This window comes from Pseudopipra pipra, chromosome 7 (genome assembly GCF_036250125.1).
Source record: "Pseudopipra pipra isolate bDixPip1 chromosome 7, bDixPip1.hap1, whole genome shotgun sequence".
In the NCBI taxonomy this organism is placed as follows: Eukaryota; Metazoa; Chordata; class Aves; order Passeriformes; family Pipridae; genus Pseudopipra; species Pseudopipra pipra.
In genome coordinates, this window is record NC_087555.1 from 39,695,543 (window position 1) to 39,720,933 (window position 25,391).

Here is a 25,391-nt window from a genome sequence, read left to right on the forward strand (position 1 = left end):
GGTACTGCTGACCACACACACCCCCCAGCTGCCGGGCCAAGGACCAGCTCATCCCCCACTCCAGCCCTGCACCAGCCACGGGCACCCCATCAGCAGGGGGGCAGCTTTTGGGGGGCACAGGGCTGGGGCACGGCCACCCAAACCCCCAGACGCTGCCTGAAGAGAAATTGTTCCTCGTCCTGTTTCTGAGCCCTGACTGGGGCTGACGAGCAGCGTGGTTTGTGAACTGTGCCCTGCGTCATCGGCCTTACTGCCGACATCTCCCAGCGCTCCCTCCTGCCGGCACCCGCAGGCACCGGCGGCTGCAACAGGCACCCACAAGCCCAGGGACTGAAGGACGAAAGGATAAAAATACCCATGTGAACAAAAAAAGAAAAAAAAAAAAAGAAAGAAAAAAGAAAGAAAAAGCCAGGCACCATCTGGATCCCGAGCCTGGAGAGCAGGGAAGCGCCGGGCAGGAAGGGAGCGAGCAGAGAGGAATCGTTTGCGGGTGCCACGGGCCGGGGAGCACCGCCGAGCCCGTGGCTGCTCCCAGCGCAGCCGGGCTGCACGGGCAGGGACGGCCACTGCCCCGCTCCTCCCGGCAAACTGGGCACCCGCGCGAGCCTCTCCGGGTGCTCCCGGCAGAAAACCAGGGAATGTGGGGCCGCTGGGGAGGACTGGTGGCTGCGCAGGAGGCGGGCAGCCCGCGGGAAGGGGCTGCTGCTGGCTGCAGAGGGATGGAGCGAGCCAAGAACCTGCTGGCAATGCCATCCCCGTGGTGTAAGGGCTGGGTCGGCATCCCCATCCCCACAGGGTGAAGGGAACAAAAACCAGCACGAAGAGGGAAAGGGTGAACCCACCGTAGACTGGGCGAGGGGTCCCTGTTGCCAAACTGCCCCATTGTTCATCTTCCTTCTCATTTCAATTCACCCCGTCTGGAGGCATGAAAGGAACTCGGCCTTGGGAAAAGCAAGATGCCAAAAGCAGCGTTTGCTGCTGAGGCAGATCCGAGCGGGGCCGGGGAAGAGGCTGTGCAGGACGGGCTCCGTGGGCAGCAGTGACACAGCGGTGGAGCCGGGCAGAGCCGGGGCAGGGCCTGTGCTCCTGCAGCAAACCTGCAGCAAACCAGCGCCGATCCCAGCCAGAAACTGCCAGATTTAAACCCAGCTGTAGCCCTTTCCCCCAGGTGTGTGGGGACCAGCCTGGTGCTCCCTGAACCTGCGTGGGCAGGTGTGCGTGGCTGCCTCCCTTGTGCCCGCCCCTCCCGGGCAGCCCAGGACACCCAGAGCGTGGGCACAGCCCGCGCGGTGCCCCGACAGCACCCGGGCAGGGCGGGCCGGTCTCCTGCCCTCCCCACGGTGAACCTCACACGCTGTGAATAAGGCTACAGAGGGGACAGAGGGAAAAGCGGCTCAGCCCTGTCCACAACTCCAAGGAACATTCCCGCAGCCGAGCGGCAGCGCTCCCGGCAGCGCTCCCAGCAGCGCTCCCAGCCCCTCCGGCGCAGCCACACGGGACTGGCGGCTCAACGGCTCCTTGAATAGCGACACACGTCAGGCAGCTGATTTCTGCCTGAAATAAATGGGTTTGTGGCAGTACTTCACCTCGGGGGAAACATGTCTTGACAAGCTGCTGTTACCCGCGTGCCCCGAGGGTTTGTGGAGCCTGGTTCCTCCGGAGAGTGTTTTACTGACTGCTCCCGACGTCAGGAGCAGCTTTATACCCATAATAAACAAGGCAAAACATGGAGCCAGAGCAAACAGCTGATAAAAATGCACATTTTGCCCCCCGTGTTTGCTGTTCTGGCTTCACAGCACAGGGCTGGGAAGGGGAGGGGGAAAGCTCCGTGCTGCTGGCTCGGGGCCTTGCTGCTGTCAGGTAAAACACTCCCTGGTGCTTCTGCTGCTCCCTTACTCCGACTGCCAGGAATCATCACTAGAGGAATGCACCAGACATCCCTTGCACTGTGAATGTTCATCAGCTCTCTGCAGAACTGCTGGAGTGAGCAGAGGCTCACGTGAGTTGCCGGGGTGGTGGTGAAGGAGCTCACTCCTACTACGGGCAGAACCTGTCCCTCCTGCCCAGCCCGAGCCCCCAGGGGCTGCCGGCCTTCGACAGAGACAGGGCTGCGCTCCAGGCTGATGAAATATCTCATCCATCAGCAGCTCCGGGGAGCTGCAGCAGCAGCACCGCGGGAGGAAGGCAGAGACAAGCTAAGTGGAGAAGGAGCTGCTGGGGCTTGTTGGGAGCAGAGACTGCACAGCCCTGGCAGGACGCAGCCGGTGGGAGCTTCCTGTGGTGCACAGGCTGCCATCCCTGTCTGCTCTAAAATAGCTTTTAACATGACGAGAGGTGTCGGATGGGCGCGGGAGTGCTGGCTCTCCCCAGCTCCTCCCTTCCTGAGAGCCTGTCTACGCTGCCGTATGTTCCTGTGCCGTAGCCTTAATCGGGCTTTATTTGTCATCCTCCAGCACATATGCTAACAGCTCCACTGCCTGGCACTCGCAGAGGATGGATTTAGCTCTGAATCAGGCACAAACAAACACTCACTCGGGGCAGGGCTCTCTGCTTCTCACCATCCCCACCTCCCCACTCTGCCTTGAGGAAGGGGGACAGGCAGGTGGTTGGGCTTGACGAGCACAGCAGGTCCCTTTCAACTGAAAGTAATTTATTTTAGTACTCTACTCTATCCTATCCTATTCTATTCCATTATTCTAATCTATACATCTATTATATTCTTTTCTATTATTCCACTCCATTTCATTCCTCTGCCATGGCAAGCATGAGGTAGGAGAAGAACAGCCACACTTCAGTTTGGGATACACTGAAAGCCATCCCAAAGGAGAACAACCATGAGAAAAACAACCACCAAGGAGGGAACCAAACGTGAGGGACTTTTTGTACTGGCCAGACAGGCCCCAAAACCTGCATGGCTGTGGCAGCTGCTGTCCCTTCTCCTTGGCATCAGTTCTGGGAAGCCAAAAGCACAATCCAACCGTTTCCCTTGGTGCAATCGTGTTTACTTAAACAGAACACGCTTGTTCCTTTTACCTTGGGCACAGCAGGGACAATCACTGCAGGAACATTGCTTACACACCAGTTCTCAGCCTGCCATTCCAGACAGAGCTGTGGCTCCAGGGGATTCTGTCCTTGCTCACTCAGCAGGGCCACCCTCCAAAATCTCTCCCCTTTGCCCCAGGCAGGGCACGAGGGAAATTCGTACCTGGGACTGAGCACACTGGGGGCAGAGGCTGTGGTGGGGCAGGGATGGGGCTTCACTGACTATCAGGCAGGGATGTCCCGATGGCCCCTGGCTGTGTTGGAACACTGTTTAGTTCATAAGGAAATATTTACCTTAAGAAGTTGTATATGTGCTCCAGGAAAATGTTTTATTGTGGGATGATTTGAACCTTGCCAGGTGTGGCCAGAAATACTCCACCACGAAGGCACACATGGAAACATCGCCTTTATCAGCTCAAGCAGCCACCTCCACTCCTGGGAGTGCTGGCATGGGGCTGTACTCACTCCCTCCCTGCCACAGGGTCACTCACATGTCCAGCTGTCTGTCCATCTGTCTACCCACCTATCCATCATTCTGACAAACCCCACCTTTCCCTCCAGCACAGAATCCTTGTTCCCTGACCAAAGTCCTGCCCCCAGCCATGCCCTTGGGGATGCAGAGTGCTGTGGCTGGGCTCAGCCCGCTGCAGAGCCCACTCTTCACAGGGCCAAGACGCTGCTGTGGCAGAGCGAGACCAAGGTCCTGCTCCTCTGAACCCCCTGGGGCTGTGAACTGCCAGTCAGCATTGGAGCAGCTGCAAAACAGTGGAGCAGGGTGAGGACTTGTGCCATTCCTTCCCTGTCAGCCACGCTCCCTTTGCCAAGCAGGTGATTGCTGTGCCCCCTCATCCCACGGTCTGATCTGGGCTCATCGCATGAGCTGTTCCCTCTCCTTCACACACCAGCAACAGTAACACGTCCCCGTGTGCCAAACCAGCCTCTCAGTGAGTGCTGGGTGGCTGCCCAGCCCCAGCCCAGCCCCACTGTGTGGGCAGTGGGCACATGGGATGTGTGGCTTGTGGCTCGTGGCACGGGCAGGGCAGCAGCCAGTGCTGCCTCCGGCCCTGTGCTCTGTGGGAACACATTCCCATCAGGAGCCAGGGCTGCTGGAGGCAGGCGTGGGGCAGGGGAACCTCATGTTCCTCCACCAAACAAGCCCAGAGAAGGAGGAGAACCCATGGGAAGCCTCAACGTGAACTCCCCTCCCCCGGAGCGTTCCCTGCCGCTGCTGGCAAACAGCAGCAAACCCTCCGCCGTGTTCCCAAACCAGGGAACGCCCACTGGACACGACTGTACAGACCTGGGGGAAGGCCATGGCACGAACCACCATGTGCCTGAAACATGGAGCCTTCTGCAGAAAACCACAGCAAACAGGGTGACTCCGGTGGGAGGAAGGTGTGTGCAGCCTCAAGTACAATTTTGTGTGCGGTCTGGTGCTCTCTGAAAGGGGAAAGAGGCTCCAGACCTGTATTCTTCAGGAGTGCTGTGGAGCGTCAGTAATAAGTCATCTTTGGCAGGCATATGTGAACAGCATCCGGGGAGGGAGAATTTCATCAGAGCAGAGAAATCCTTCCAGCCTGCCTTTGGTACATCTCCAGCCAGCCTGAAATATCCCTAAAGGCTCTGCTCCCTCCTTTCCTCGGAGCCATCCTGACCCTGTCTTGGGCAAGGTACCCAATTTACATGTTCCTGGGCCACTGGTTTGCAATATTTATTTACTTTTATATGGGGTTTTGTAATTTAAGGGGTTTAGATGGGTATTTGCCAAGCAAAATGGGCATTTGCCTGGCAAAAGGCTGCCTCAGTTACAGCAATTTCCTTCCCTGCCCCACTAGTGAAGTAGGGCTGTGTTACTGCCTGGATGCCAGGTGCAAGCAAGCCCCACAGGATGTACTTTCACCCAGTAATTAATTACCTAGCACTTATCTAATTAACCAGAGTTTCCACCTACCATTCCCAGAGGCCAACAGCAAATGCCAGATTCTGCCCCTCCCGCCACTGCCTAAAATATCTTCCAGTGCCACATCTGTCATTGGGACAGGCAGCAGGACCAGTATCTCCAGTCTCCTCCCACTCCTGAGGGAGCACCACAGCCCTCTCACAGCCCCGGGAGCACTCTGGCTCCCCCTGATCTGGAGCAAGGCTGACCCAGCCCCAGCCCCCTGACCACACACCGTCCTGACGGGCTCCTGGGCTGCAGTGGGGCCGTGGGGACAGTGAGAGCAAACACTGCTGGCTGGGCACTGCTTAGAGTGAAGTCAGGAGCTGTTCTGAGCTGGGCTGGAGGTTGGCTACAGCCCAAACTCTGTCTTTGTGCACCCCAAAACGCAGGGAAGTTTGGATTTGCACCGACTGGGGCCAGAGAACAGCACGGCCAGCAGTGGTGTCTAGGGCACCAGTGGTGTCCAGGGCATCAGTGCCCCTTGGTCCCCAGGGCCCAGAGGGGCACAGCTGAGGGTGGGAGCACAGTGACAGCCAGCTCAGACAAACCCTGTCACCCCGGGGTGCACATGTGTCCGCCCTGCCGGCGGGAGGGCACACAGTCCCTGCCCCGGGGCCAGCAGGTCACCGGCCCCAGCACCACCAGTCGAGGCCACTGGTGACGCACTGGCCCAAAGAGCCCGTCTGGGAGGAGCCCTGGCACCCGAGGGGCCGCGGGGACCGGGCGAAGGGGACAGGCCACTGCTGACCTGGGGAGCCACACAAAGCACGGGAGGTATTTAAGCCCCTGCAGAGCCCCCTGAAACCTCTTCTGAGCTCCAAACCCCGAGGGCTGAGGACACGGGGTGGTTTCCTTACCTTTTCAGCAGGGGATCACTTTCAGCTGACTCTGGTAGAGCCACTATGACTGAAACAACAGGTTACTCAGGGTGAGTAACAGGGGAACCTTTGAATTTGTTTTAATCAGACAAGAAAAATGTTCTTTGGGTTTTGTTTAAGCCTCATTTATAAAACCTACCTGCATTGTTATTTAGTTTTTTCTCATCTCTTACAGCAGGTGGGAAGGGACAGCAAACCAGCCTCCTGCTGCCTGCAAAGTCTGGATTTAACTTGCACCCATCCTACCAGGCAGTTATTTGGCACAATACAAGTGTGAAACCTTGATTTGCTAAGAGCTTAATAAGCTGTCACATATACAGAACAGCACAGCACATTGCCCCTGGATATTGCTGGCAGACCTCTGTGAGGGAAAGAGCTAAAATTGCCATTGACAAAATTGATAAATACCAAGAAACATTTTTTGCCAAATACATAGATATAACAGGTGTCAAAGAGGCTGCCTGGAGCAGAAAGGCAGCTGCCCCAGATGCCACACAGAGGTGGCTTTTCTCTGTCCCATCCCCATGACATCAGGGCTGTGTGTACCCTCACAGGTTCCCCAGGCTGCCCTGTCCTGCCCATTCCCATCCCTGTGGGCACTACCCAGCACCCCAACCCATCTCCTCCCTGTCTCCCCACAGGGGTGGGTTTGTCCATGTTAAAAACCCGCACTTGGACTCGATGGAGGAGGACATCCTGTACCACTTGGACTTGGGAACGAAGACACACAACCTGCCAGCAATGTTTGGGGACATAAAGGTAAAGAGCAGGTGCAAAAGTGAGGCAGCAGTTTCCCCCCTCCACAGGCTCCCCAGTCCCATGTCCCATGTCCCTGCTGACCCATGCCAGGGCCCCACCGCTGCCGATGCTCCTTCCAGGACGGGGGCTGGCTGCTCAGCAAGGGGACTCAGCCACCCAGGGCAGCCTGGGCAGGGAGGTTGTTTGTCCTTGCTTGTTTTGGGCAGAAATCCCAACAGAAAATTACCCTTTTAGAAACCTGTAGCTCCATAAAACCTGATTTTATATTGGCCCCACACTGGAGGACAGACGGAGGAGGCATTTGTCCAAAGCATTTGATCATCATCTACTGGAGACAAGGGGAGGAGGATGTATTATTTTTGTCTGAGACCTGCTGTCAAAAGCCTGTCACGATGGCATCCACTTCCATTTCAAACCGGAGCCTTTCTCCAGCAGTGCAGGGGAAGAGCTGCAGTGTCCGGGGCTGGAGCAGCCTGGCACAGTCTCAGCACAGCCCTGCTCCCATGGGCTCCTGCTGTCCTGCACCCTGGCAGCAGGATCAGCAGCCTTGCAGCCTTGCAGCCCTTGGAGCCAAATGCTCAATCCCCTCCTACCTTCAAGGACCGTTTTTTCCTTTAATATGTAAAATTTGTCCTTTTTCCTCCCTGACTTTACGGTCTCTATGCCATCAGCAGTGCTCAGTCATTGCAGTCGGCACTGTCCATAGAATAAATTCAGCGAGAAGCTCCTCCAACATCTGGGTTTGCTATGCTGTCAGTGGGGACACTAACAGCCTAAATTTGCTGAGTTATTTGAGATTTTCTTGCCTGGGACTGATACCCAAGTTCATGCAGCTCTACGGCTGCCTGGACCCAGCATAGTCACCACCCTGATGGAGTGACAGCCTGGGTTTCGTGTTAACCCCTGGTTTTGGGACGCTCAGTTGTTCCGATGTCCCTGCGGGGGAGCAGCATCCCGCTGCTTTCTCCGGGGAGACGCGTCTGGCGCAGCCACACGGCCACATTCAGCCTGACTCTTGCTACCCGTTTTAGCTCAGAAGTAGCAACATATTGCTATTTTATTTCCAGTTTGTCTGCGTGGGCGGCAGCCCCAACAGGATGCGGGCGTTCGCGCAGTTCATGCGGCGGGAGCTGGGCCTGGCGGGCGCCGGGGAGGAGCTGCCGGACATCTGCGCGGGGTCGGACCGCTACGCCATGTACCGGGCGGGGCCCGTGCTCTCCATCAGCGTGAGTTCTGCGCTGATCTCCATCAGCGTGAGTTCTGCGCTGGTCTCCATCAGCGTGAGTTCTGCGCTGGTCTCCATCAGCGTGAGTTCTGCGCTGGTCTCCATCAGCGTGAGTTCTGCGCTGGTCTCCATCAGCGTGAGTTCTGCGCTGGTCTCCATCAGCGTGAGTTCTGTGCTGGTCTCCATCAGCGTGAGTTCTGTGCTGGTCTCCATCAGCGTGAGTTCTGTGCTGATCTCCATCAGCGTGAGTTCTGCGCCGCTCCCCTCGGGGCCGCACCGCGGGGCTCACGGCACCGGACAGCGGGGTCCTGTCTGCTCCGGCCACGGGGACAGGACCTGTCCCTCCCACGCCTCCGCCTCCCCCAAGGCTCACTGGCAGATTTTTTCCCCCTTTTCAGTGTTCAGCCATTACCACCAGTGCAACCTCTCAGCCGTGGCAAAGCTGCTTCTGTTTGAATCACATTCCTCGGCACCCTGCAGGCTCCGTTTGGAAAGTGCCGTATTAACAGACACACACATTCTGTTCAGCTTGGGTCTGGCAGTTTGAGAGGCAAAGACCACTTCCCACCATCCATGAACCATGACATGTTGCTGGGAGCATTACATTGACACAAGCTCTAAAATAAAATCCTGCTTTATTATTAGTTACTCTTTCAGAGCAGGATTTTTGGCACTGCACAAAGGGAAAAGCAAACACAGGCTGTGTTTGGGAGAGTCCTGCTGTCATTTCTTCAGGCACAAGATTAGTCTGAAATGTGACTCACAGGAGATGGAGTCACTCGCACGACAGCACTCACGTTTGGTCCCTCTGAAAAAACCAAACCAATCCTGACCAAGGGAAAAGCCTGAGGGAATCAATCTGGTCAGATCCAAAGGGAAGAATCCCCACGAGATTCGCTGTTCCTCAGCCTGGCAGCAGCGGTGACCCAGCCAGAAGCAAACCCTTGCTGAGCTCAAGGCTGGGCACCAGCACCATCTTTGGCCAGGGCAGAGCCCTCGGCCTGTCCCTGCAAGGGGACACAGGGCAGAGCTCCGGCCGCCCCGAGATGCATCGTGTGGAGCAGCTGCCAACATCACATTTCTGCAAGTTGCTTAGAAACACAACTGAGCTCAAACATACAGGGGCAGGAACACAGATTCCTGCTCTGAATATTTACAATGAAAATAAATTTTTTAGGCATTGGCAAATAACCCAGGCTGATGTTCCAGAATAACAACACGCAAAAGGGTTTCATATTTAAAACATGATACAAGGAGAACAGAGCACTGCTCTCACAGCCAACAGAAAGGAGATAAAACAACACAAATACTGGCTGCGTAAGTTAATTAATGGAGCTTCCACGTGTGCTTCCTTCAGGTTTTTGAACATGATAGCAAAACCTACAGAATGTGTGGCATTTTCCAGGAGAAAAAGCAAACCCCATGGCATCAAACACCTTTTGTTCTTAAAGGTTAAGCTGAGGAAAGGACATCAGTCTAGCAACAGAGCAGAAAAGAGATGACCAAGTGAGGGAGGGCTGGGCAGAAGCAGCTCCAGACCTGCAGAACATCTGCCAGCCCTGGGGAGCAGCAGCAGAGATGGGAGCAGGGCAGCACTCTCCGTGGAGGATGGGAACTGGCCAGTGCCAGCAGGGGGGAGCTGGCAGCCAGGCAAGTGCTGGAGACAGAGGGACACCAGGGCAGGGCAGGAAGCAGGACAGGTGGCCTGCAAGGCACGCAGCAAATGCCTGACCCTGAAACCTGTCCTTACTGAGGGACACGAACCCTCCTGTCGTCCTTGGTGCCCAGCAACGTGGCGGAGACGCTCTGGCGTGGGGCGAGGACAGGCTGGAGGGCACCTGGAGAAGTGGAGGCTCTGGTCGTCCTCGCTGAAATTCACCACTCCCAGAGCACAAGCAAGACATGACAGAGCTGAGCCAGCACATGGCATAAGGACAGCAGTGCAAGGGGAAGGTCTTGGAGCATTCAGCTGTTAGGACATGTTTGTGGAGACCTGTCTTGAAGGAGAGGCACCGTTTGTGCGCCTGCACGGGGTCCCCAGGGATGAACACCTTCTCTACTGATGAGAAGAGCCTTTAAATCATCAAGGGGAGGAGAACAGGGTTAGGCACTTCACCTGGACAGGCTACAAAGACCCTGAGATGTCTCTTCCCCCTCAAAAAAATTGCTGTTGCAATCACCAGAGGAAGAGGCCACAGCGTAACCCTGAGTTTGTGGCAGTCACGTACCTGTCCCCTGCCGCAGCCTCACAGGCACTGACATTTCTCTTTTCTCTCCTTCCAACAGCATGGGATGGGCATCCCTTCCATTTCCATCATGCTTCATGAGCTGATCAAACTGCTGCACCATGCAAAATGCCGGGACGTCACTATTATCCGCATCGGTACTTCGGGAGGCTTAGGTGAGCGATTCGTGGTCTTCCTTCAGAGCAAAACAGCTTTATCAAAAAAAAATTCCAGCAATAGGTCATGCGGTTCTGAGCTTTAGCATTTTGCCAGGTCTCCAAATATCCGTGGTATCCTGGCTTGTGCCAGCACTGGTGTGGCAATAGGACCAGGCAGTGACCGTTCCCTTGTGCTGGCACTGCTGAGGCACCTCCAATCCTGGGATCAGTTCTGGGCCCTCAAGACAAGAAAGATACTGAGGGGCTGGAGTGTGTCCAGAGAAGGGAATGGAGCTGGAGAAGGGGCTGGAGCACCAGGAGTGGCTGAGGGAGCTGGAGAGAAAAGGAGGCTTGGGGCTGACCCTCTCACTCTCTCCAACTCCCTGGCAGGAGGGTGCAGCCAGAGGGGAGGTCAGGCTGTGCTCCCAGAGAACAAGGGACAGGACAAAAGGAGGTGCCCTCAATTTGTGCCAGGGAGGTTTAAGTTGGATATTAGGGAAAAATTTCATTCTGCAAAGGGCTGTCTAGCCCTAGCACAGCTGCCCAGGGCAGTGGTGGAGTCCCCACCTCTGGAGGGATTTAAAAGCCATGTGGATGTGGCACTTGGGAACATGGGTTAGAGGTGGCCTTGGCAGTGCTGGGGAACAGTTGTACCTCATGATCTTAGATGGCTTTTCTAACCCAAATAAATCTGTGATCTCTGGGCAGAGGAGTGTTGCAGCTCATGCCTGCACAAGCTGGTGGAGGGACATGATCTCTGCAAGCCAGAAGCAGTTAAAACCCTGTCCCTCAGCACACTCTCACAATCACTCATCTTGTGCTGATTCTGTACATTTTACTTGTACATCTGTGCTACTGCATGAATTTCAATTATTCTCTGACATCTGCTTTACTCACCAAAAAGAACAGCCCCACAGTCCCACGCAGCTGTATTGATATTTTCCTGTCACGGTGGAGTTTGGCAGCAGGTCACAGGTGTTACGAGCTCTGGCTTAGCCCCAGTTTCCCTGTGCCCAGGGATCGAGGCCGGCTCAGTGGTGATCACGGACACGGCCGTGGACTCCTCGTTCCAGCCGCGCTTCGAGCAGGTGGTGCTGGGGGACGTGGTGGTGCGGAGCTCCGAGCTGGACAAGGACCTGGCAGAGGAACTGCTTGCCTGCAGCAGGGAGATGGCAGACTTTCCCACACTCATCGGCCGTACCATGTGCACCTATGACTTCTACGAAGGTAAAACCACCTTGGTCTGTCCTTCCCGCCCCAAACGTAACACCAAGTCTTTGCATTCTTACCTGGACAGAACTACCCACTGTCCCCAAGCCCCAGGAGGGTGGCAGGAATGGACCCACCTGATGTGTGAGGGCCCAGGCAGAGCAGGGGCACCCTCAGAACACACAGTACCTCTGTTGGCACCTTGCTGAGTTTGCCACCGCGCTGTTGCCTACAGCAAGACTGTCACTTCAGAACTACCAACTCCAGGAAAATGCCAGGCTGCCTGTCAGATTTACGTAAACAAACTTTGGTTACTCTAGAACCCTTTCCTCTGCAAAACTAAATGCTGGTTGCAGAGTAGATGAAATGTAATAAATGAAGAATTAATAATCTGAGCGCTATTTATAAATCCTTAGATCTGCTTGCAGATGCAGCCATCTGTGTATTGCTCAAGGCCATGTTTTATTTAAACAAAAAGCCATTTGAGAGGATTAAAGTAGGAAGAGCAGTAAACTGAAGTGCTGTCCCAGGTTAGCCCAGCTGCAGGTAAGCATTTACCCTCACAGCTGAGGTGCACCACGGACCTCAGGAGTGGGGATGGCTTGTCCCCAGAGAGCACAACATCCCCTGCACTTCACACCTATGGGCTGACTTGGCCCTTTGCCTGTGGTGAAACCTGCATCATTCTCCCCCCTGCACAGAGATGTGTCATGTTGGCTTCAACATCGAGGGGAATAGGAGTTAACAGCTACTCAAAGGAAAACTTCATGGGCCTCCAACAGAACATGGGCACTGTTGGACTTTCTGTTTGCACCTATGCCCTGTGCCTGTGACCCTGCCCAGGCCCAACAGTGACACTTCTCTGCTTCCTTCCCAGGTCAGGGGAGATTAGACGGTGCACTGTGCTCCTTTTCCAGTGAAAAAAAGTTGGAGTACTTGAGAAGAGCTTATGATGCTGGTGTAAGGAACATTGAAATGGAGTCCACAGCATTCGCTGCCCTGTGTGGGCTGTGTGGTCTCAAAGGTGAGTCCTGCCAATTCTATCTCCTCCCTGCACCCCGCTTAACCCCCCTCTAAGGGTTCTGTTTGGTGCCAGAAGGCCAAACACACATTCCTAACAATTTGAACTAGAAAAGGACACTAAAACAAACTTTGTAGCTCAATAAAACCCAAGGCCTGAGAACACATTGGACAAACCAAATCTTAATCCCCCCCCACTTCTCCTGGCCCTACAAACACATCCTGGCCATGCTGGTGCAGCCACCCCCAGGGTTTGCTGGAGCAGAGCCCGAGTGAGTGGAGGGTGGATGCAGAGCAGAGCCGTGGCCAGCAGCTCCCCAGGGTCCTGCCACATTGGCCCCTTTGCCATGAGCCCCGGGGAGGCAGGACCCTGCTCCGTGCCGGGGGTGAAATGTGGGGTCAGGTGCGAGGTGACAGTGCTCCATCCATCCATCCATCCCTGTGTTCCACAGCCGCCGTTGTCTGCGTGGCGCTCCTGGACCGGCTGCAGGGGGACCAGATCCGGGCATCCCACGAGGTGCTGTGGGAGTACCAGCAGCGGCCCCAGCGCCTGATTGCCGCCTTCATCCGCCAGCGGCTGGGGCTGGGCCCCGCGGGCCGATCCCAGCACTGACCCCACTGACCACGGCACGGGCACGGCCTGCCACAGCACGGCCCCTGCTCTGGGAAATGGCAAAGACACTCGGCCACAGCACGGCCCCTGCTCTGGGAAATGGCAAAGAGACTCGGCCACAGCACGGCCCCTGCTCTGGGAAACGGCAAAGAGACTCGGCCACAGCACGGCCCCTGCTCTGGGAAACGGCAAAGACACTCGGCCACGCCGCACTCCCACGGCAGAGAGCCCTCCACAGCCGAGGGGAGCGGCCGCACCCTACGGACACTGCTGTGCAGGAGCTGCAGGCCTCCAGCTCGGCTGCAATGGCTCCGACACATGTGCATGTCCAAGGACAGCTCCAACCTCCAGCACAGCTGGAATGACACACGTGCACACCCAAGGACAGCTCCAACCTCCAGCACAGCTGGAATGACACACGTGCACACCCAAGGACAGCTCCAACCTCCAGCACAGCTAGAATGGCTCTGACACACATGCACACTCGAGGACAGCAGCTCTAGCCAAAATTTGCACAGAAAACAAGGCTGTGTTACTGAGCTGCAGGTTGTGTTACTGAGCTGCAGGTTCCTCACTCCCAGCTCCACTCATCGTAAAGGACTGTCCTGTTAAGGTCACTCCTGTCCACGGTGATCCTGTAGGAAGGAGATCCCTTTGCTTTGGGCATAAAGCCAAAGCCTAAGTAAATGACATCCAAAATTAATCAGTACTTGTAACCATTATTGTTACTGCTGTTACAGAGGCTGTTCAGACTTTCATTCCCACAGTATTTAAAGATGTGACAAACTGGCAGGTGCCAGAGTTTAAGCACGAGAGGCCGTCTCTGGCTGAACAGGAGCAGCCTGTCATAGGGTGGGCAGGTTTGGGCACAGAGACCCTTGTGAGGTAGTGGGATGAGGAGCACATAGTGCTGACATAACCTTGACCTGATTTTACATAACTGCATCTTTTACATCCAGCAAATCATCTGCAAGTGTCTCCACAAGCTGGAAGAGACTGAACTGCACCTGGGTGGAGTGGAGGGGTTGTTCACAGAGGGTCCCCTATAGCCTGAAGAATTCCCACAAAATCACTTTCAGTTCTTAAGGTTCACTAACAAGCTTGCTTCCAAATCAATTTGGAACAGTAACTTACAGGGTACTTACAGGGAACTTGCAGGATAACTTACAGAAAGTGTTCAAGGCCAGGCTGGATGGGGCCTGGATCAGCCCGGCCTCGTGGAAGGGTGGGTGGAACTGAATGGGCTTTAAGGTCCCTTTCAACCCAAACCATTTTGGGATTCTCTGATGATTCTATGATATCATGAAAACTGGTGCCATGAAAAAGCAAATTCCACTTTATACAAGAAAAGGAGACTGGTTCCTGGTTTCCATTCCAAGATGGCTGTTTTTAGGCTCTAATATTAATATGACAGAGAAGAAATCCCAGGACAGGAGCGAGTCTCTTCCCAGAATAGAAACACATTCCTCCAGTCACTTACTATGCAATCCAACCTACTATTCCAACTCACTCCTGCCAAGTTCAAAGTCCACTTCAGAAACTCCCATACTAACAGCAATGTACCTTCAAGCTCTTTGTGAAAGTAATTTAAAACCTCTCAAGGAAAAGGAATACTGGACTTGGATCTCAAAAGATTTTGCACCACTGAAATTATCTTTTAGATCTGCTTTTAAAGGCAAGGAAAAAAATAATCAACTGCCATAGGTTTGGGATGATCCCTTTCTGGGAATTGTCCTGCAGCCAGTCTGTTCCTCACAGCAAAGCACTGCTGGTCTCCCCACAGGAACATCCAGCCAGTTGTGAGGCTGGTCAAGTGTGTTTTAAAAATAACAAGTTAGCCCAAAGGAGATACCAAAATAAAAAGCACAAATACACGGAGTTGTAATTTTAGCCCAAAGCCACAGAAGCTGAGCCCAGACAAGGCAGCTCCCACGGCTCAGGGCAGGCTCTGCAGCATTTCCCCACTAAATACCCCAGCTGCCATCCCGGGTGATGCTGCTCCTGGCCCGGCCCTGTGCTCACTCAGGGGGTCTGTCACACCAGCTGCCCCCCTCTGGCACCCACCTTGGGGTCTCCAGCAGGTCCCAACGCTGTGCCCTGAGGCTGCACTCAGGCTGGGAGGGCTTTGCCAGCAGAGTTCTCAGTCTGAGGGGTGAAAACTGGACACACCTGTCTCTGCAGAACTCAGATGTGACACACTGACACCTGTAAGGCATTACAGCACCACATTAATGAAGTTCCCATAATTGCCCAGAGACACAAGTGGGGATGTTCAGATCTTTCTGATATTCATCATCCTTAGAAATTTCTGGTCAAAGTGCTAATTTGTAACTTGTTTACAATCATTTTATGCTATCTTTATGTAAGGCTTGAAAACATAATCAATTACAAAAGGAAATAACATCAATTTCCCTTTCAGTTAATAGAATCATATTCAGTAATGTCAGCTCCAAAATAAAGATCCCAGCTCTAATTCTAATTTATAATTTATACTGAAAGACTAATCTGCAATATGAAATTGCATGACTGGCTTGCAGTAAATATGATGCAGCAAATTGGCTTCTAAATATAGACAAAGGTTTAAGTTTCTTCTTATAATAATCAAAGAATATTAGAAACATGCATGGTAATGAAGATTTTATAATTAAAAGATCAAATTCTCAAGAAACTTGGAATGAAAACTGTGGGATTTATTCATGTAACGTAATATAATCTAAAGTAACTGCAGTGCAAAGCTATTTTGGATTTCTGCTGCCAGTTGAAACCCAAGAGTTCCTGCTCCAGGTGCTGCACATCAGATTGGCCTGTGCTGTGTGTAGGAGTCCTCGTGTACAGGTGTCCCAGCTCCCAGTTAAAAGGGACATGGACACTGACACTGCACCAGCCCACCCCCAGCTCCCCAAACCTGCAGCAGGCACTGGGAGAAAGGCTCAGCAGGGTTTGAATGGCTGCACACACAGGGAACTGAGCAGTTCTATGACACAACCAAAGGGAATTTATTAAAGGTCTGCACCCCTGAAGCTCCTCTGCTCCTGAGACAAGAGGTGGTCTACACTTCAAAAGCTGTAGATTCCATGTCTCTTCTTGGAAGCTTTGGTGGAGGAATTTTTGGCAAAATCTCTCTTGCATAAAGTGTTTTATGCAGTCCAGCTTCTCGGAGAGCGAGCTCGACACGGAGTCTGGGGTCAGAAATGACCTGGTAAAATAAACCATAGCAATGATCAACAGAAACCAAGCACCACCTTCCCCATACATACACACACCCGGTGCATCTTACAGGGTATCTGTGGATGTACATGTTTAAAAAGCTTTCAAAAGACAGTCAGAAAATTATGGTCATAAAATAAAACCTTCAAAACAGAGAAGCTTTACAGTGAGCAAGCCTTATCTCACTGTCCATATCCTGATATTATCCTTCTGAATATTCATAATCACAATCACACAATATGATCACAAACCAACGAGCCCTGGTTGCCTTTCCTCAGCAAAACTGAGAGTGTAGGTGAGGAACCAAGTGACTTTTAATCCAGCTGCTCCCTGAGGAGCTGCTGCCTTTCCTCATGTTCCCTGTGCACACAGCCCTGAGTGTAGCACACAATCCAGTCCCTTCCTGGTTGTTCCTATGGAATCCAAGTGCTTCAAACGCCTTTATGACTTTTCTCACACTGTTGCCTTGTGCTTACATGGCAGTGCCACTTCCATTTGTCAGAATGACAATTAATCCCAGGGAAATTACTTCTGAAATTTGTCAGAAGGTTAATTGACAAAATTTGTAAGCCTCTTTCTGGAGACATTGCCCCACCTGTCACTCCTGATGTTTTTATCTTACCCACATCAGTCTGTATTCCACTGCCCATGGTGCTATTTAGGATACACTGTTAAGACATCTGTGCCCACAATAGCTCACACAGGATCACAGCCACTCACCTGCTCCTCACTGTACGTGTGCAGCCTGAACAGAGGCTGCTGCAGCTCAAACTCCTGGTTGGCTCCGATGCCCACCCGGGCCCTCGATGCCACCGTATCAGCCACTGCTCTGGCTGGGTCTGATTTTGCAACAACAGCAACCTGAAACACAGGACGTGAAAATAACATTCCCTCTGTGTAGAGCCAAGGTGAGAACAGGCTTTTATCAGTAACACACCCTTTGAGAACATGATCATTCACTGCCTTTGCACTGTAACAGTGTGTAGGGTCCCAGCCTGGGCCCAACAAGGCCATGAGAGAAGCAACAGCACCCTGGGCTCTCCAGCAGAGCCTGACATGAGCTCCAGTGTCCCAAGACAGTCACCACAAAGACCCAGAACCTCACAATTCTGCAATACCCACAATTCTGCAATTCCCACAATTCCAGGAAGTCCAAACTTTCAGGTTGGTAGTTCCCAATTTTTACAGAGTCATGGGCAACAACATTGAGTGATATGCCCCAAATAACATAACTCTGTTTTTTTTGTGAAGTGCATCTGCTTTAACTGTGTAATTTCCTGGAGCTAGATCAGTATCAAAGACTCTCAGACACTGTATTGTGCCAGAATCAATCTTCTTTCATTGCTTACTTTCTTTGTGTTAAAACATTTAGATACAGGCTAATACTACTTTGGAAAAATACAGAAAGATGCATGAACAAAATAATTAAAGTCAGAACCCTATCTGAATGACTAAAACCAGGAAAAAACAGCTTAAATTTTGTACGATAATTTTTTTGCCCATCTCTTTAATGAAATGTCATCTTTGTATTTACAGCCTGCCAAAATCTACAGGCTGGCTGGATGACTTTACTAAAAAACCTTTTTCCCCCACATACAAAAAAGGCACATACTTTATGAATTCATTTCATTAGTGTGAAACAGAGAATAAATGTTGGTTAGAAAAGTGTAACAAAGTGGGAACTTCCCCATTCTGGGCAAAGGCTGTTCTAGAAGTGTTTTCTACTCTGGCAAGAGAATTGAGTCAGTGGGCAGAGCTCAACAGATCATGACTCCCAACCAGCCTCATGTAAAACCTGATGCAAATGATAATAAAACTCAACCAGGAACTTGGAAAAGATTCAAGAGAGTTATTATTAAAAATGCTTTGATAACCTAAAATAACACTGCAAAATATGTAATTGAATCAGATTTTTAAAAATAAAGCAATACTGACTGGAAATGTGCTCAAGTTCAACAGTTTAAAAAACTACCAAAAGGATACCAAGGATCCCTGAGGTTTGTCTATTCTCATTCTGCTCAGCTCTCCACAGAAGGTGGCTCAGAGTATTTGGCCTCTGTGATATTTTATTTTCCTCCTGACTTTGCACACCCTACTACCAAGTGAAAGCACTTGTGAGGCCACCAACACCCCCTGAGGGATTAAGGAAGGGTTTCACTGGGATGGTCCACTGAGGGGGAGGTCAAGGCTGCACCAAACATCAGATTTTTAACCAAGGGTAGTCCTGGGGAAAAAGCTGCTGCTTCAATGCTGTTTAAATTATCACAAATGAAAAAAAGGGGGTTGAAGAGCACCTTTTCCCCCTCCCTATTTTCCTTTGGCTCCTATAGTGTACAGAATGTGAACTCTAGCTTTTTCCTACTAATCTTCTGAGGAAAAAACAAGGAGATTAGATAGAAAAATGTAAATGAAAGTAAAATTACTCCTTCAGAAGTCAGCAGCAGAAAAAACCAACTACATTTACTACATTTACCAGCACTACATTTACTATGACATTAGCAAGCATTAGCATGAATTTTCTGGAATGTCCCTTAAGAAATAATGTGCAAAAGTTTCACGGAGTTAAATATCTCTGAAGAAGAGTCATCCAAGAAGTGTAAGCTTCCAGAATTTAAAAACAATCAAAATTACTTATAAATCTTGCCTAAGGCTCAGGGAAGACTTAAGATTATTAAAATAAAAAAAAAATAAAAGTCAAGGAAGAGAAATGACATCCAACCTAGAAAAACCCCTCTCTTTCTCCTTTTAGATACCAAAAGCTTCTACAGTGCAATTTAATGTCATAATGTACCTGTTGTCAGAGGCACAGAGCACGAGGATTTATAACACAACAGAATTACTGTTAGTCAGACCAGGAGTGCGTTTGAACTCGTTCGTTTATTTGCTTTGGAAAGATGGTTCCTTCTATCTCGCAGTGCTCTGACAGTGTTTGTACCCTGGGTGTGAGATCACTGCAGCCCGGGCCGACCCACCTGCTGCCGGAGCATTTCCAGGCGCTTCTCTCTCTCCTCCTCCTCCCGGGCCCGCAGCAGGACCTGCTCCTTTCTCTCCAGCAGCCGCTTCTCCAGCAGCCCCCGTCGGAACTGCACCCTGCCAGCACACAGAGGGAAGCGCTGGGCAAGGGCAGCTTGAAATGTCTCTGTTGGTGTTTGTGTTGAAAACCACCCTGACGTTTTCTATATCCACCTGATGTGCAAACACCTCAGTGCAGAATGACTTTTCATTTGAATGTATTCTCTTTTTCGGAGTTTTTTGTTTGGGTTTTTGGGGTTTAGGCAGTTATATTTTTTGATTTGCTTTTGAGTGGGTTGTAGTTGGTTGGTTGTTTTTTGGAACAACTTGGCTAACCTTTCAGATGTCTAGACTGCAGATTTTCTCTAGTGTGCTTTATATAGTCCTGGTACTCTTTTTTTTCTCCCCCATTTTCTTTGCCAAGAAGAAATGTTCTCTCACATCTGTGTATGGCAGAAGAAATCTTTCCTATAACCCTTTCCATTAAAAGCAACATCTCACTCCCAATCTTGTTACTGGAAGGAGCAAGAAGACTTGAGAATTACACCCTTCTTCCAAAGGAAAAAGGTGGAGGTTCACACCAGTAACTCCAGAACTTTACCACTGCCCTGCTCCCCCTTTCACAGTAGGGGCAATATGCCCTACAGCACCAGCACAGGCACATTCCCTGATGACCCTCAGGCCACTGCCAGACTCTGTTCCTTATGGAGCTGTAGGTATTTGTTGGTACCTCACTTTTAGTCTTTATACAGGAGTTGCCAATGCCATGCTTTGCATTTGGAGAGTTATCCTTCTTTTGCCCTTCAAATTTGAACTCGCCTCTAGAGAAATTGAGATGAATGAGCTGCTTCAACTACACTAAAACATGTATTGTTATTTTCTTACTCTCCAAATTTTAGTAAACTCAAAGGAGCTTACTATACTTATATGGCACACTTATAACTTGTGCCATAAGCTGCAAAAATCAGAACTACACCTTCAGTTCTGTTGGTGGCTAGCAAAGACCTCTGTGCCAATAATCCAATCACAATTAGCAGGACAAACAAATTTGTCCCAAGAGGGTGGCAGGAAGCTGCCTGAGGGTGCCCCAGAGAGGCTTCCAGTTTCTCACTGTAGCCACTGCAGGAGGCCAGGCAGAGGAAATGCTGCAGCAGTAGCCCTCAGGGGTCATTCTGTCCCAGAGGGAAAAACCTAATCTGCTTTTTACATGGAGAAAATTTAATAAAAAGCAGATACTAATATTTCTCTGAAAAATGACAAAAATTACATTATATTGAAACCCTCTCATTCTGCTTGAGCTGACTACTGTGATACATCTTCTAAAACACTCCAGAGCTACCAAACACAAAATTCAGTACTCTGGAAGCTTTTGTGCATGGCCAAGAGAGAAGACTGGGGGGCACCTGGCCAGGTCTAACCCACACACTCTGTCTGGCCTGCAGCAGTTTCCTGCATGCAGGAATGTAAAGCAATGCTAAACTGAGACATTCTGTTGCCTTTCCATAGCCAGTTTGAAGTGGTCCAAGTGATCCCCAGTGACTGCCAAACCCCAGCCAGGCAGAGCGGGGCAGAGCAGGGCTTGGTACCACGATGCAGTGACTGCTGCTCCTGGGGAGGGTCCTGTTAGCCTGAGACCATCTGAACTGAGACTGAAACTCTGCTGCACCAGGACACCACCCTGCCACATGTGTACCTGAGCTCTGCACAATCAAATGCTTTATTTGGTACAGTAGGTCAGTTCTGGGTAACATAATGCTGAGTATTTACTGGCTTCTGATTCACAATAGCCTGAAGGGGGGATTATTTCCCCTCTGCATTCCTCAAAGAACTGTGCCATTTCCTTGTATCTTATTCTGCAACATTTATTAGCACAAGAAAGAACATTCCCAGCACTATGGCAGAGTGCAATCCACAGGTTTAAAGAAAAATCACTTTTCCCTGATCAGTTCTGCTGAAAATTCTGTAATTCAAACACATGTTTCTTCTCCCATGAGCTAAAATCACTGCAGGTATGTTTAAGGAAAGGTAGAGATACATCTGTAGCATAAGAATACAAACATTTAAATTTAGCTGTCAGCCAGGTGTCCTAGCAAAATAAGACTGAAGCACTGTTTCCCACAGAATGCTTAAGACCAAGTTTAATATTCAAATGCCAATGGCACTCAAATCCTATTTTAATTGCATTTCTGGTCCCCACAACTTGGTGGTTACCTCCATGTAAAAGAGACAGGCTGTGCTTTGGGGGCAGTTATAACCAGTCTGCTTTCCAGGGTTGTGTTCCTCTGGCAGAGGGATTCCCCTGTGAAATCCAGCATTTCTTCAACAGGCCATTAAAGGCCACATTGTGCAACAAAGACTTGGCAATTCAAGTGTGAGCAGGCTCAAGTCCAAAATCCCATTAAACAGGTAAAGAGCATCTACAACTAGATGAGCAGTTCAGGACTCTCTAAGATAATAATTAATATCTTTGAGGCTGTTAAGTGCTGAATGAGCTTCTTTCACTTGCCCCTTAAACAAACCAAATCTGATTATAAATCATTTTGCAAAGTGGGAAAGTAGGTGGTCTCATTACTCAGCTACAATTAAAAAAAATCACCAGGGGAGCTGGGTTTAATGTGTGCACCCTGTCATGATTCCAAGTTTAATGCTTACAAAGGTGTAAAATCTTTGATGGATATTAATTAGTTTGAAATACCAAATAAATTGCATCCAGGATACAATCATGATGCGACCTTAGTGTATAGATTGGGGTAATTGCCAAACAGGAAGAAAAAAGTTACTTATCTCAGTTTATTCTAGTTTAGAAAGCTGGAAGATCAAAACAAATTGGATTATAAGAAGCTCCTATTAATACCATAGGTATTCACATTTAATTTCTTTTACCTTTCTCTGTCTTTAGCCGCTTGTTCAGCCATTAATCTTCTCAATTCCTCCAGACGTTGTAGATCTCTCTCCTCCTGTTCTTGCCACTTGAGCTGTTTCTCAGCCCAGTATTTTTTCAGCTAGAGTTTGAGCAAATACAGCAAACAAGTCAACACTCATTCCCAAGCCAAGGCAGTGACAATAAAGAAACCGAGAAAGGCATTAAGTCAGAAACTCCAATTTTGATCTTTTTAGAATAAAATTTCTATTTGAGAGCACTACAAGTTAACAGAAGATTTACTATGAGAGCAAGAGGGTGTGCAGCCCCCACAAAAGTAGTAAAATTAGACTGTGGACACTAATTTGCACATATTTTTCCACCACAATCTGAAGACTACCACTTCCAATTGCTCCCCGCCTTCCTACTCTGCCATCAAACCCCTCAACTGTGCTGCTCACACGAGTGAATGTTCCTTGAGTTAGAGCATCCTGGGTTGGCCCAAAGGGCTGGCTCAGGCCAGCCCAGCTCACTGTGCTGAGGTGGAGATCCACTGAGGAACAGGAGGCAGCACTTGAGTGTTCCTCACGTAAGTCTGGAGCTTTTCCAAAGCTGAGTGGGAAAGAAAGGCCTCAAGGAAGACTCTGAAACCTGAGCAGGGAAGCTTATCTGAAAAGATGAGGGGGTTTGGATGCAAAAGGAGAAACAGGGGCTTAAAGTAGATATTGCCAAAGTGAAACGCTAAATTTTTAATTTTAACAAATTCTACAGGATCCTGTTCCTAAAACCACGGCAATTCTTCAAAGACAACTGGTAGAATTTGTAGCAAGCTTGTAATTCCTGTCTTGCCATGACATACTTTGCAAATCACAAAATCATTCACATTAGAAAAGATCATTGAATCAAACCATTAACCCAGCACTGCCAATATCATATAATCATAGAATATTTAGTATCTTCCTGGCATCCCATCTCTCCCTGCCCTCTGGCAGTGGGAAGCCATTCCCTGTGTCCTGTCCCTCCATGCCTTGTCCCCAGTCCCTCTCCAGCTCTCCTGGAGCCCCTTTAGGCCCTGCCAGGGGCTCTCAGGTCTCCCTGGAGCCTTCTCTTCTCCAGGGGAACCCCCCCAGCTCTCCCAGCCTGGCTCCAGAGCAGAGGGGCTCCAGCCCTGGAGCATCTCCGGGGCCTCCTCTGGACTCTCTCCAGCAGCTCCACGTCCCTGTGCTGCTGTTCCCAGGGCTGGAGCAGCTCTGCAGGGGGGTCTCACCTGAGTGGGCAGAGGGGTAGATCCCCCCCCTCCCTGCTGCCCACGCTGTGGGATCAGCCCAGGGCACGGGGGTGGTTTCTGGGTCATGTCCATTGTCCTCAGGGCTGCTCCACATCCATTCTCCACCCAGCCTGCATCTGTGCCTGGAACTGCCCTGACCCATGTGCAGCACCTTGCACAGAATGATGGACTTAGTGCAGAAAACCCCTTCACTATCGTGGTTCAGAATAAAACAGGTCTTCCAAACAGTGCTTATACTTCAGAATTCCCAACCTGTAAGCCAATCATTTCTTTAGACAGGCCATTTTTGACATATGAAGGTCAGGAAGCAACCTGACCTAGAACCATATTTCTTAGAGTGCTTTTATTTAATGTTGTTTCAAATACTTCTATTTATGAAATAAAACTCTCACTTTTGCAATTACTCCCTTTTTGTATTCCTCATTGCCTGAAGGCTTTCTCATAAACTCTAATTAGGGATCAATGGATATTTTTGAAATTCCATGTTTAAATATACAGGAAAAATTCTGATCTGTAGTCCAACAGAGCAACTGTAGCATTGGCATTTAGAGTTAATGGCATGTTACCCTTTCCTGTGTTTGGAGTTGCTTGACACACCTTGCCTGGGTCACAAACCAGGTAGAGGGTGGTCATTTCTTTTACACTGCTCACATGTATTTTAAATATTCTTCTTGCTGCCCCAGAACATTCCCCAGAAAAGCAGCTGCAGTATAAGGTTAGCAGCCCTTTTAAGGATCTAAGATGGAAAATACTCCAGTGAAACACGACTGCTGACCCCAAACAGCTGCTATTCCATCTGTGCACAGGCAGAGGATGGTTCTATATTGATATCACAAAAAAGAAAAGTTTGCACAACCAGAATATTTACAGATAAAATGAATGTTGCTAGTGGTTGTGTCAGCACTGCCTGCCCAAACCTCTTCCTTCCCTGTGGTTTCAGAGCCACCTGCCACTACAAACACTGTGTGTGTAAAGGCAAATACACAGAACAAGCTGGAACAAAAAGTAAAGCAGGAGCAAAGCTACTCTTGACCTAAGCAGCAAACCCTCACTAAATGTCCCTCTCTGTATCTCTGGACTCAGAGGTAAAATCCTAATGAAACAACCTCCTGGATTTTTGCCACATCATTTAAGTAAAAAGGCCAACACAAACACGTGTGCCACAGCTTGGTTTGCTAGAGCATTACATTCATACAGCAGATTTTGGATTTGCTGTTAAGCTGCACCCAAGCCATTTCCCAAGGGGCGAGCACACAAGTACTGGGAATACTGTCCCTTGGAGACGTGCTGGTCCCCCACCCTGCTGTCCTGCAGGCTGTGAGCTGTCGGGCTCCTCTGCTGCATTGCAGCACTCAGCTGCAGCACTGGGAGCTTCCCCAGGCTGCCACACTGCTCAAAGGCACAAATCTGTGCAGTCAGACCCAGCCATGCCCCTCTGCTGGTTTGTGACACGGCCACAGTCACACACTGACTTGGACAGGCTTTTTTTTAAAGACAGGCAATGAAGTAACACAACTGGTGTGTCAGAGCAGGCAGCTTTAGAGCTAAAATGGACTGGAGCAAGACCCAAGTGACCATTTGCCCTTCTCTATATCAATACTTAACACAAGTGGTATGAAATCAGTTAAAGATTACAGGAGCAATTGTACACATTAACATATGCAAAAACGTATAAAAGTTTCTCATACTTTCTCTTTCTCCTGAGCTCTACGACTGGTTTCCTGTTCTCTCTGTAGCCTTTTTTTCTCATCTTCCTTTTCTTTTCTTCTGGCAGCTACAGCAGCTTCTAGTTTAGCAGCTTCTTCCTGCTGTGCTTTCCACTGTAGAACCTGGAAGAAACGGTTGAAGAGACAGTCCTGTAGCAGACTGTGTAACTCTGTGACTGTGATCCTGCCAAGCTGAGACTGGGAAGGAAACCCATGTAATCCATGTACAAAGGAAGATTTATAATCT

The 25,391-nt window shown here is 50.4% G+C and overlaps 2 protein-coding genes across 16 annotated transcripts in view; one reads left to right on the top strand and one right to left on the bottom strand.

Annotated features, from left to right (window-relative positions):
- UPP2 (uridine phosphorylase 2) overlaps positions 1–13,774 on the top strand; it is a 29,123-nt gene extending 15,349 nt beyond the window's left edge. The window contains exons 2-8 of one of the 3 annotated variants that reach the window (XM_064661837.1): positions 5,826–5,912; positions 6,504–6,621; positions 7,689–7,847; positions 10,133–10,247; positions 11,247–11,456; positions 12,316–12,462; positions 12,911–13,774. In XM_064661837.1, coding sequence (XP_064517907.1) covers positions 5,887–5,912; positions 6,504–6,621; positions 7,689–7,847; positions 10,133–10,247; positions 11,247–11,456; positions 12,316–12,462; positions 12,911–13,071 — 936 coding nt within the window. In that variant the 5' untranslated portion in view covers positions 5,826–5,886 and the 3' untranslated portion in view covers positions 13,072–13,774. Of the gene's footprint in view, positions 1–5,737; positions 5,913–6,503; positions 6,622–7,688; positions 7,848–10,132; positions 10,248–11,186; positions 11,457–12,315; positions 12,463–12,910 lie in introns of those variants that run through there. The other 2 variants (XM_064661838.1, XM_064661836.1) reach the window with 2 other exon arrangements.
- The window catches only part of CCDC148 (coiled-coil domain containing 148), a 60,329-nt gene continuing 43,402 nt past the window's right edge, over positions 8,465–25,391 (bottom strand). For 6 of the 13 annotated variants that reach the window (XM_064661817.1, XM_064661813.1, XM_064661815.1 and 3 more), the window contains 4 exons: positions 25,127–25,267; positions 22,174–22,292; positions 16,999–17,139; positions 15,741–16,267 (listed from right to left, as the gene is read on the bottom strand). In XM_064661817.1, coding sequence (XP_064517887.1) covers positions 15,766–16,267; positions 16,999–17,139; positions 22,174–22,292; positions 25,127–25,267 — 903 coding nt within the window. In that variant the 3' untranslated portion in view covers positions 15,741–15,765. Of the gene's footprint in view, positions 15,277–15,740; positions 16,268–16,998; positions 17,140–19,250; positions 19,369–22,173; positions 22,293–25,126; positions 25,268–25,391 lie in introns of those variants that run through there. The other 7 variants (XR_010432076.1, XR_010432075.1, XR_010432074.1 and 4 more) reach the window with 7 other exon arrangements.